Source organism: Gavialis gangeticus, unplaced genomic scaffold, assembly GCF_001723915.1.
Source record: "Gavialis gangeticus isolate Ggan-Ray unplaced genomic scaffold, GavGan_comp1, whole genome shotgun sequence".
NCBI lineage: Eukaryota > Metazoa > Chordata > Crocodylia > Gavialidae > Gavialis > Gavialis gangeticus.
This window is the reverse complement of record NW_017729031.1, coordinates 84,725,150-84,736,451: the sequence shown is the minus strand read 5'-3', so window position 1 is coordinate 84,736,451 and position 11,302 is coordinate 84,725,150. Positions and strand designations below refer to the sequence as shown.

Here is an 11,302-nt window from a genome sequence, read left to right as displayed (position 1 = left end):
GAAGACACATTCACCCTGGGGAGGCGTGTGTTCCACCATTTTAGACTGGGTTCCACCATTTTTAAACCTGTCTGTGCCAAACTTCTGTTCTGTTATGGACAGAGACCAGTTTCCGATTGCATACACCAGTAAAAGTGTAATGTCTGTAGCTCTTGGTAGCTTTTGAATCTTTCATCCTTAGTACTAATTTTCATGAACTAGTTCTCCTTTTTTAAGATTGGATAATGGTATGAGACCCATTTTGAGCAACTTTGCAGACTGTTCTATTGTTTCTCCAGGTACTTGATTCTGCCTGTTGGAAAAAAAATCTCGTGACGTAATGTAGGAGTAACTGCAGAGAAAGGTGGGTTCTGGCTGCTTGGAAGAGCTACCCACAACATGGTACGCATGTGACTTGCCTTGCCCTACTCTGGAATTCTTACACCTTCCTCAGGCTAGGAACCAGCAGGGGAGAAGCAAGTCAACTTAAAAAGACAAGTTGGTGATGGAAATGAATCACTAAAGAGCCAAAAAAAGCAGAGAGGAGGTTGGCATAGAAATACTATTCAGCTTTCACAATGGGGGCACTGAGGAATGCACAGAGATGTCACTTTTTTGCTGGCAAGGGAAGATGCAGTGTTCCTGTTTAAGGGAAATTAAGAAGGCCTGAAATACTGAAGAGGACTGTGGTGAACAAGTGCCATATAGAACTGAGGATCATATTGTTAAGAAGCTGGCGAACCTATATACTCACGAACTTTTCACACAGTAAGTTAGGTTAGTCATGGTGACCAGTGCTTGCAGATACCAGTTTGTTATGCCAGCCAACACTGGTGTATTCTGTTCAGTTCTTCCATAGACATAATGAGAAGCCAAACTGTTTTGGAAATGAGCAAAGACTGGGGGACAGAAGGAGAAGATAGTCATGCTGATTCCTTCTAAGAACTTGCTGTGTTGTCCCTCTATCCATATTGTATGGTTCTGTAATGTTCTGCCTATTATTATTATAAGGTTAGTATTTTTATTGAAAAATTCTCACTATGACTATCTGTCCTGCCATTAAACAAAACAGGATGGCAACAGAGCTGGAATGCATTGCTGTTTATTTGTAGAGAAACAAAATGGTGCTCAAACAACATATATTGGTATAAAAGCAGATATCATATTTTATTGCATACAACATGCCCCATAATATAATATGCACCTTGTTTTTGAAAGGCAGAATGAAGAAAAAAAGACTTTCAGAGTTATTTATGGCTGCATAGAATAGGGACAGAGACTAATTTTCAGCTGACTCATGCTCCCTTTCCTGTTTCCTACTCTAACAACTAGTTTCCTTGGTAGATTAATAATTTTGAAAAAAGTTGAGTCTCCAAGGCTTGTGAAATAGGAAGAGAGAGACCAGGAGCAGCTCAGACAGGAAAATTGCCATTAAAAAGGTTAGCTTGATTAGTGGAACACAGAGACCATTTAAAAAGAGACAATTGTTACCACCTCTAGTTTCCTGTAGAGTAATATAGTAGCTAATATACTGGCGAGGAGGAATCAAAGCAGGGGGCTTCTATCCTAGGCAGAAAATCAGATCCCCTGCTCAATACATGCATCCCAGATTTGGGGGGGCTTATTTTGGGGGTAAAGGTAACCTGTGGTAGAAAATTAAGTAGTATATGAAATGCATTGATACAACCTATATAATACTGTCCATTAAACATGCAATTGAATGCTTTATATTTCCTTTGAGTACAAATTAGAAGTCTAATTAAGCAGTAGGAGATGGTTAAACAGTCTCTCAGGGGGAAATTCTGAACCTAAGGCAACAGAAACACTAACAGCCATACAGTAAAACAGCATCTATCTCGGTGGACATTAACTAGTAACCTCTAGAGCAAGTGTGTGGTTGGAAGAAAATAAAATTCCTGTTGGTGCCTTTAGTCAGTGAATCTGTGCAGAATGGCACGTGTATAACTGACTGCAATCCTGATTTTGGGAAGGAAATAGAGGAGTTTTCTAGTAGCACAACTCTTAGACTTTCCTCAGTGGTGGGCTAAATGTGATAGAAGAACAAGCACACACTCTCTGACTCAGCCTATCCTCCCAGCAGAGCCATGGGAAAGTGACTCCCTTGTGATATAAGACGCATATTTACATGTTTAATTTCAAATTAAATGTACATGTTTGCCCAGATTCATTCCATCTGAGCCTTGCTTACTGTTACTGTGTCACTGTGAAATGTCAGTTACGTCTACTTGCAAGCAGTCATTTTTTGGTAGGTGAGAGTATAGATCAAAAGAATATTCCATATGGCCTTTGAACATCAGCAAGTCCATTCTTTGGATAACGGGCATAGAAGTTCTTTGTTTCTCTAATAAGGCTTCTTATATTCCCTGTGGAACTTGCCCAGATAGGTCAGTCTCTTCTCCCTTCTCTTCACTCTACCACACCCCCGCTCCTCGGTGTTGCTGAGCTGGCATTATCTTTCTCCTCTAAGTTTGGAGGTAAGTGTTGCATTAATGGCATAGCCTCTAGGATTATTTCCACTCTGAACACTCTTGTAAGTGATGTCAGGCAGGCAGACCTTTTTGAGACCTAGTTTGCACAGCAAAGGCTTTCCCAAACTGAACTCCAGTTCTGCCAGAACATTTGGAGAACATCTGCATGCAAAGCTCCTCTACACTAGCAGCACCCTCCTTTCTGCTGACAGAATGAAACAATCTCTGCTGAGCCATCTGCTGCCTGCCTCAGTCCCCTTCAGTAGCTGGGGCCTTTCTAAGGTGCATTTTGTACTCTGGTGGCATAGCTCTGGGGTGGAGTCCTGTGGAGCTGAAAGAAGCACATGCCCTGACAGCTTGTTAGTGACAGCTGCGATCCACCACCATAAATTCCCTCAGCAGAGGGAGGGGAGTATAGACAAGACCCAGTTTGATCATCTGAGCCAGATTTTGAAATGCAGCTTCTAAAATTACAGCTAGGTTTTCCCCGACCACTTTTTGACTGCCAAAAAGCCCTGTTTGAAGATGGGGGCACAAACTGTTTCTGCCCAACAGAACTGTGTGATTGCAGGACTCATCCAGACTGAGTCTTTGTGTTCATTCTATTTCCCTCTCATGTAAATCCTTACTACCATCCTCAGCTCAGTTTTGGAGCCAGGGGCTTTTACAGCTTTATAAGTTTTAAGGTTGAAAGAAATTAGATTGTCTAGTCTGACCTTCTGTGTCAGAATTTCATGCCCCACATGAAGATACTAAGTGATAAAGAATCCCATACTTTCCTTGGAGAATCCCATATTTCCTCTGCAACACTCCTGCAAGCCTCATGGGTGGATCTAGGATTTTGAAATGTGTTTTATCACATATAAAACAACACATTTTTCTCCAGTGAAAAAGAAACTAGAAGCTTTACTAATATGCTGGAATAAATGGAATGAGTTAATCTGCAGCCCTGTGAAATAGAAGCTTCAGTACCAGGGGCAGCTAATAGACAGCAATCTTTACACACCCCAGAATTGCAAAACAAAGAATAGCTTGATTGGTGGAACATGAGGACCATTACAAAGAAGAGAGGGTCTTTAACACCTGTCGAATGAAGAGTTTAGAAAGGAGCAGGTAGATTACAATCAACTCCCTTAGGTAGTTGGTTTTCAACTTGGAGTGAAGCAGGAATCAAAGGGGGATGCAAGTGCCCCAGTACACCTGCCCTGGATCTGCTCCTGCCTAACCTCTGCTAATGCAGGGAATGAGAGCTAAGGAGACCCACTTTCTGAGCCAGGATTTTGATAGCCATCTACACATAGCTCCAGCACCTAGCTTCCTGTTTTTCAGAGGGATGCTTTTGGTCTTAGTACTGACATAGGGAGGATCTTACTGTGTGCTGGATGATCCTGGGTGGCCCTGCTGGCGGAACTGGAAGAAGTGGCTGGTAAACATATGTAGGTTCTGTTCTGTAGCTTTTACAGTGGCTTCCTCCCAAGAGCTGGGGCCTTGAAAGTTCTTCCAAAAACTGCTGCTCCTGCAAGATCAAATAATTTGGTAGCATTTGCCACAGGGAGAGCCTTGTAGTGTAAAGGCAGCACTGGGTGGAACTTGGCCTTGTTTAATCCTACCAACTCCACAGCAGGAGTGAATCTGATCCACCAGTATGCTGCTATGGGAACTCCTGGCATCATGCTGCAGAAACTAACAGAATGAGAGCAGTGATATAACATGCAGAGTTTATGCTGTCAGCAAACCCTGACAGGGAGCAGGGGTGTGGGAAGGGGGGTTCTGAGAGCAGGTGGAACATGCAGATTCTGAGAGCAGGGGTGGGTAGGGGAGTGCAGGAGTACCCAGTCCCTGGCTACTGCTGTGTGCTCTGCCCACCCTGCCTCTTGTCCTTACAGCAGCATCAGCACTGGCTGCTGCTACAAGAGCAACAACACTATGAAGATGCTCTTGCTGCCAGGGCACGGACTCTGCAGAGGAGATCAATTTTGGCACCCCTCCTAAACTGGTGCCCAGGATTGGTGCTCCCTCTTGCCCACTCCTGGTTATGCTACTGAATGCAAGTGACCATTCCATAAAGGAAATCACACAGCCACAAAACATCTTTTTTTTCCTGTGGCAAGGATTGTTGTGGATGTTTATCTTTTATTGGACCAACCACAGGGTTGGGATAGACTTGGTCCAATAAAAGATATCATCCAGATAAATCCCTGCCTGTCACAAATTTCTGTTTCTCACAATTTTCTGTTTCTTCTATGCATTTCCTTTACTGAGCTCTGGAAATAAAGACAATCTTCAAAAGTTTCAGGAAACATGGTTTTGTTAATAGCCAATTTCCCCCTGTTCCTGTTCCCCTTGCTCCTAACCCTCCCCCTACCCTGAAACAAGAAACCTTGTAAGAAGTAATAATACAAACACTCCTCCTGGCAGGTAATATTGAAAGACTCCAGTCAGGATTGGAGCCTTATTATGCAGGGTGCTAAAAAAAAATGTATCATGAAACATAGTGTCTACCCCAAAGAGTTTACTATGCAAGTAGCCAAAACAGATGAACAGATGACACACAAACAAAATAGTAGAAGTGCCAGTCTTGTTAGGTGTGTTTTTTTTTCCTGCAGCGTGAGGCCCAGCACCCAGGAGCCAGCAGCAGTGGTGCACCAGCTGAGAGGAGATGAGCCCTCGGTGCCCAGAGTGGGGCACAGGGTGGAGAGGAGTCCAGTGGCACAGGAGAGGCACTGCAGCAGAGGAGACCCCATCGAGCTGTGCCCTGACCACCACCACCTGAGGGAACATGAGTCATTGGGCCCTTGGGTCCCACAGGGGAAATACATTTGGGGCAGGCAAACCCAGAGAAGGGGCTGGGTGAGCAGCCGTGAGCAGCCCCCCATCTAGTCAAGGCCCTAAGGGGAGGGGCCCCTGGTGATTCCTGGACACCCCCCAAGTGGTGTCTCTTGCCATGGGTCAGGGATTATATTAAGGGATAGATGTTATTAAGATTGTTCATGTTTGCGGCTTATATTTTGTAATTGAAATGTTGTATTGTAATGCTCTAAATAGTGTTATTTAGGGTTTGACCTTGGTTATTGGTTGTTTTCTGTGTAAATAAATAAATAAATATACATAAACATAAAACTACATATTATATATATAATATTTAGCTTTATGTTTATGTATATTATAACTTAATAGATTGTATATAGTTAAGAACATTGGGCTTGGGCTAACTCTATGGAGGAAAGAGGGATCTGCTTGAAATTTTGGCATCCCTCTCACAGCACCCCCTCCTGCCTACCCATCTTATTCAATTGAGAATAGAGCACACCCCTGGGTGTACCTGGGTTACATTTCCATATTACTATTTCCCCTTCTTTACTAGGACCCCAGCTGCCTGTTTTGCTGGAGTGCTTAAAAGTACCCTCTTTAGTCATCCTTTCTCAGTCAAACTGAAAACTAAAAGGGCAGCAGAGAAACAGTTGGTGTCTGTCTAAAACTTTGTTGAGGATCCTTCTTCCTCAGGGTCTCTTGTGGTGGAGTGGAAGACATGAAACAAAGGGACAAGCATCAACATGGTCTCTCCTGTCTTCTCAGTCCCTATAGCTCCATATCTCTGTTCTTCCTCAGGCCACTTAGTGACTGCATTTCCCAAGTCACTCTGCAGACTGAGGGAGGATTGCTTTACCACTGCCCTCCTATTGTGGTGCTTGGGTCTGTGCCTGATAAAGGAATTTGCTTCCAGGGGCATCAATACTTGCTTTCCAAGGTAAACTCTATAAGAATTTGGGCAGAAGTTAGTTTCCCCTGCGCTTTTCTTTGGATGCTCTGTTTCCCTGCTTACAAACCCTATGATATACCTTGGACACATCACTGGATGTGATTCCAGCAACAGACTCTCATACAAGTTCCTAAATAGCTTTAGGGAGTAAACTGCTGCCTGAACTTCTGAAGCATGTCTTGGGCCAAAAATCTTTGTCTTCCTTTTAAATCTGCATTCTTTATCCCCACCCAGTGAAACAATGTTTCCATAAACCTAGGAACAGGTTGTTAAGTGTAACAGTTGTGTTTTCTCCTTTAAATTCTGTGAATGAGTTCTACTTCCTTTTGACATTTCATGGGTTCATCTACATGTGCAATTAATGTAAAGCAATAAACTGTGGAGCAATTTGAGCCAGAGTAAACTACTCCTGGGCACGGCATCTACATGTGTGCCTGGGACAACAGCAAGCTGAGTAAAGGCAGAGCAGTTTATGCCAGGGTTGCTTCTGCCCTGCTCTGTCCCACGTTCTGGGTGGTGGTGTTGGGTGGCAGAGGGGCTGACTGGGGCATGAGGGTGCTGCACATACAGAGCAATGTGGCTAGGCTAGGAGTCTGGGCTCCTGCTAGCTGGGCTGACAGTGCAATTTATGCCCATGGTCAGCTTCTACACTTGCATTTAATCACAGTAAATGACTCCACTGTAAGATAGTGCTGTTTTTAATAGTACTATTTTACTGTGGAGTAAATTAGTTTACTGTGGCCTAATACCATTGCATGGGCAGATGGTGATGCTTTACTCAGCAGTAAATTAGTCTACTCTGCAGTAAAACAGATGTGTAAATGCAGACTTCATTAAATTCTTGGATCTCAAGAGATTAGCAATCCTGGATCCTCTCATTACCCATGCAAGCTGGAAACAACTATAATTAATGCTATTGCTTGTGTGTGAAACACACATGTTCAACAGGACCTGGTCTAACTGAAATCCCTCTCAGCAATTGCCTGTTAGTAAAGAAGACTCTTACCCTAAGCTCCTGCAACAGGTCTTTCCTCCGTCTCAGTGCACCTTGCAATGCATCCTCATGTCCTTCATTGCTCCCTAACAGAGTAATAGGATAGTCTGTTACTTCTGTCAGGAGAACTTAACATAGCACTGTTACATACAATTGCAATGATGAGTTAGTTCTGGAAAACGGGATGCCACAAAGTCTGGTTACTTTTCCCAGAAAAAAAAAAGAATCTTTTCTGTTACCACTTCGGAATCCTGTAGCAAGAATAAGCAAAGACTTTACAGTGCCCAGTGTATCCTGTGTGTGATGGTAATATAAAAGCTCTACCAAGGTGCTGCTCAGACACAGCTGAGAATCTGGCTTTATCTATTGTCTTGGACATACAAAAATGGAAGTCAGGGTTGGGGGAGGAGGGGGTTGGAAGTGGGGTGCAGGAACCATAGAAATTCCTAATATTAAAAAAAATCAAATGGTTGCATACAATACTTTGGTGTATTCTAATTGCCCAGTGAACCCTTGCATTTCAATCTAAGGCTGATTTGAAGACACACTGACTTTGGTAGGGTGTAATAAGACAGCTTTTACCTGGCACTCAGAAGGATGTGAGCAGGAAGCAGAGTAGCCTGCAGGTGACTGCACTCCCAATCAGGGCACATGACCAGCAGAAGACTGCCTGATTGGGAGCAGTGCCCAGCTGTTTGTAATAAAAACAGGCCCTGAGCAGTACAGCTAGCTCTTTGTTGCAAGCAGCCAGGAGAAGAACATCATCCAGCTAGAGCTCCTCCTCCTCGTATAACAGCTAGGAGGTACAGGGTAGGAACTATGGGGATGGTTGGAGGTTCCTGGTCCTGGGTCATGGCCTAAAATTATACCCTGCTGGGGCTGGATGGTGTGATGGGACTGCTAGTGGTGAGGCACACACCAGGAAATGCCACACCTGTGCCTCCCCAGTGAAGGTTGAGTATGGGGCACCAGAAAGCTTTAGCCCCCTGCTGCCTTGTGGGTTACTCTGAATAGGGGCAAGGCTAGGGGAGCACCCCCTGGAGTAAAAGCATAAGGCCCAGGCAGTTGGAGTGAGGCCTGAGGCAGGGTCCAGGCTGGAGAAGAGGACCTGTGACTGAGCCCAGGTCTACAGTGAGGCCTGAGACTCAGAAAAGGAGGGTAGGAGATGATTGTGGGGGCACATGAGATAAGGCCCCAATATGGGGGTGTGTAAGATGACTGCTTGGGATTGAGAAGCCCCAATGTGAGGGCATATGGGATGAGGCCCAGTGTGGGTCATGAGGGGACCAAGAGGGAGCCTGAGAGAAAGGGAGGGGCTGGGAGCCTCTAGTGAGTGTGAGTGAGAGTCCCCATGTAAGGGCACAGGGATTGAGAATCCCAGCATGAGGTACTGGAGTGTTAACTATGGATGCCAGCTGTGAGGTATGGGACATGGTATGAGGGTAAGTTCAGAGCCATGTATAGGCCCTTGGCATCAGGGCAACTAAATGGGCAGCCTCCTGCCTTGTTAACATCTTCCAAATTAATTTCATCAAAGGTGTGGCAGATGAGCAGTTTGCCTTGAGCCAAGTAGGCAGGCCAACAACTGGACTGGCCCTGGGATGCCCACTTGTGGTGTCCTGCCCTATGTAACATGGTGAAACCAGTCTTTCCAGCTGAAGACCATAGTATGTGACTCTGTCAGCACCTCCAAGTGCTGCTGCTTGGCTGAACAGAGGAGTGGCTGCTGGATCAAGCCTTTTACCTGCCCCCCAGCTCCTTTCGAGGTGCTGGCAGACAGACTCAGATGCCTGGAATTTGCTAAGGTAGCACCAGTATGAGTCAATTATCTCTGTATTAGAACATCAACATCCCTTTCAGCAGATCGGTGACCAGGCAGATTCTGACTACCTACTTGCTTCAAGGGGCTGGGAGCTGGAAGAGTATGTGTGCGCGTGTTGGGGGGAACAGGGAGGAGGGATTAGGGTGTGTGATTAGAGGGGCTTCTTATAGCTATTAAGGCCAAGAATAAAATTTTTGACTATCTAGTCTGACTTCCTCCATAACATTGGCCTGAGAATGCCAGCAAGTGGTTCCTGCATCCACTCTGTAATATGTGGTTAAACTTGAGTAGATTTTTAAACTTACTTGCTGTGGGGAGTGGTGAATCAGTCTTCTCCAGGTTCTCACGTTCATTTTCTAGTTTCTGTGAATAAAGCCATAATAAGTGGATAAAAGTCAAGGACTAAGAACAGAAACATCTTCTGGCTCTGTATCACAGACCTCCTTTTTGAATGTCGGGGGGTGGGGAGGAGAGATTTGGAGCCAAAGGACACTTCTCTGTTCTTAACCATTACACTTGCTACATATCTGCAATAGGGAAATTAATCCAGTACCCTGCTACTGGCTCCTTTCTTGGAAAGAGCTAGGGACCCTCAGGGTTACCCCCTGCCTCAGCTGAAGTTGGAGGCTACAGAGAGCTGTTACATATACACAAGGCTAGATCCCTCATGAAAATGTAGGGTCTTTTGAAATCTATTCCAGCTGCCAACAATCCCAAGGGGTTGACACAGGACTAAGTGAGAACTTGAGAGGCAGCAATATGCAGTCAGTACATGGGTTCAAGGTGGGTCTTTTACTTCATCAGTTTACACAGCTGTAGGCAAAGAGTTCTGAGATGCATATGGAAATAAATAGAATTTGCTTAAATGGGACTGGATGATGTACATGGTACAGGTCAAGATCTGTGTTTGGGACTCTAACAGCAAGAGACCATAGATTCATAGATGCTAGGGTCGGAAAGGACCTCAATAGATCTGTTAAGGTGACTGTGTTTGGATCTTGGGGAGCATTGGATTTGCAGCTGAATAAAGGCTTTAATCTATGACCTAGTGGAGCTGCTAACCACAAAACAGAATTAATATATTAAAGTAACATTGCAAGACACTTAGGCAAGCATTTTCCTAACAATGTCATAGTATTGTAAGACCTGTATGATTCATTGTGTAAGGAGAACAGGATGTAGCCCACCAGCTATTGTTAGGAGATGAGCAAAAGCAAAACCTTTGGAGATGGAGTTGGCAAGAAGCCATAACTGACTAGGAGAAGCTGGGTTCCTGGCCTTGAGCATGTGCACATAGCAAAAAGGTATGTAAATGAATGACATGCATAGGCAATTCCATGCTAATGAAGTAAACAGTAAACAGAGGCAGAGCTTGAGATAGAGGCAAAGGTGGAGTAAATGTTAATGAGCATGAACCAAGGTGTATAAAATGTGAGAAGAACTAATGTTCACTGCTGCTCCCTGTTTGTTTTTCTTTTTTGGGAGGTAGCCCAAAGCTGTCTCCATTTTGAATAAAACTGTTGCAAGCAATGTGTGCTGGTGTTTGCTCCCTAAGCAACTGGATTCTGAGCAATTGGATTGTCATCTCCCTAGTCATTAGGTGCCACATGGAGTTGGGGCCTAACAAGATTATTGAGTCTGACCTCCTGCCTAGGCAGGAAAGAGTGCTGGGGTCAAATGACCCCAGCCAGATGCCTATTCAGCCTTCTCTTAAAGACCCCCAGGGTAGGGGAGAGCACCACGTCCCTTGGAAGCCCATTCCAAATTTTGGCCACCATCACCGTGAAGAAGCTTTTCCTGATATCTAAATCTGGTCTCTGTCAGTTTGGGACCATTGTTCCTTGTTACCCCAAGAGGTGCCCTGGTGAACAGAACATCTCCAATCCCATGCTGCATTCCCCCAATGAATCTGTAGGTGACTACAAAATCACCTCTCAGCCTTCTCTTGCAGAGGCTGAAGAGGTCCAGGTCCCTCAGGTTCTCCTCATAGGGCTTGTTCTGTAAGCCCCTAACTGCACATGTGGCCCTCCTCTGGACCCTCTCAAGTCTATCAACATCCTTCTTGAAGTACAGTGCCCAAAACTGGACACAGTATTCCAATTGTGGTCTGACCAGTGCTGCATAGAGGGGAAATATAGATCCAAGGAGGTGATTTGTTATGCATCTGCTGATGTATGATATAGTCCAGTTAGCTTTGCTGATGATTTCGTTACACTGGTGACTCATGTTCATCTTGGAGTCCACTATGACTCCAAGAT

General features: G+C 44.7%; 1 protein-coding gene across 2 annotated transcripts in view; it reads right to left on the bottom strand.

Moving 5' to 3' along the window:
* CUNH21orf58 (chromosome unknown C21orf58 homolog) overlaps nucleotides 1–11,302 on the bottom strand; it is a 57,852-nt gene that overhangs the window by 26,157 nt on the left and 20,393 nt on the right. For both annotated transcript variants that reach the window (XM_019523299.1, XM_019523298.1), the window contains exons 2-4: nucleotides 9,350–9,407; nucleotides 7,235–7,308; nucleotides 3,841–3,984 (exon numbers count right to left, since the gene is read on the bottom strand). In XM_019523299.1, coding sequence (XP_019378844.1) covers nucleotides 3,841–3,984; nucleotides 7,235–7,308; nucleotides 9,350–9,407 — 276 coding nt within the window. The remainder of the gene's footprint in view (nucleotides 1–3,840; nucleotides 3,985–7,234; nucleotides 7,309–9,349; nucleotides 9,408–11,302) is intronic.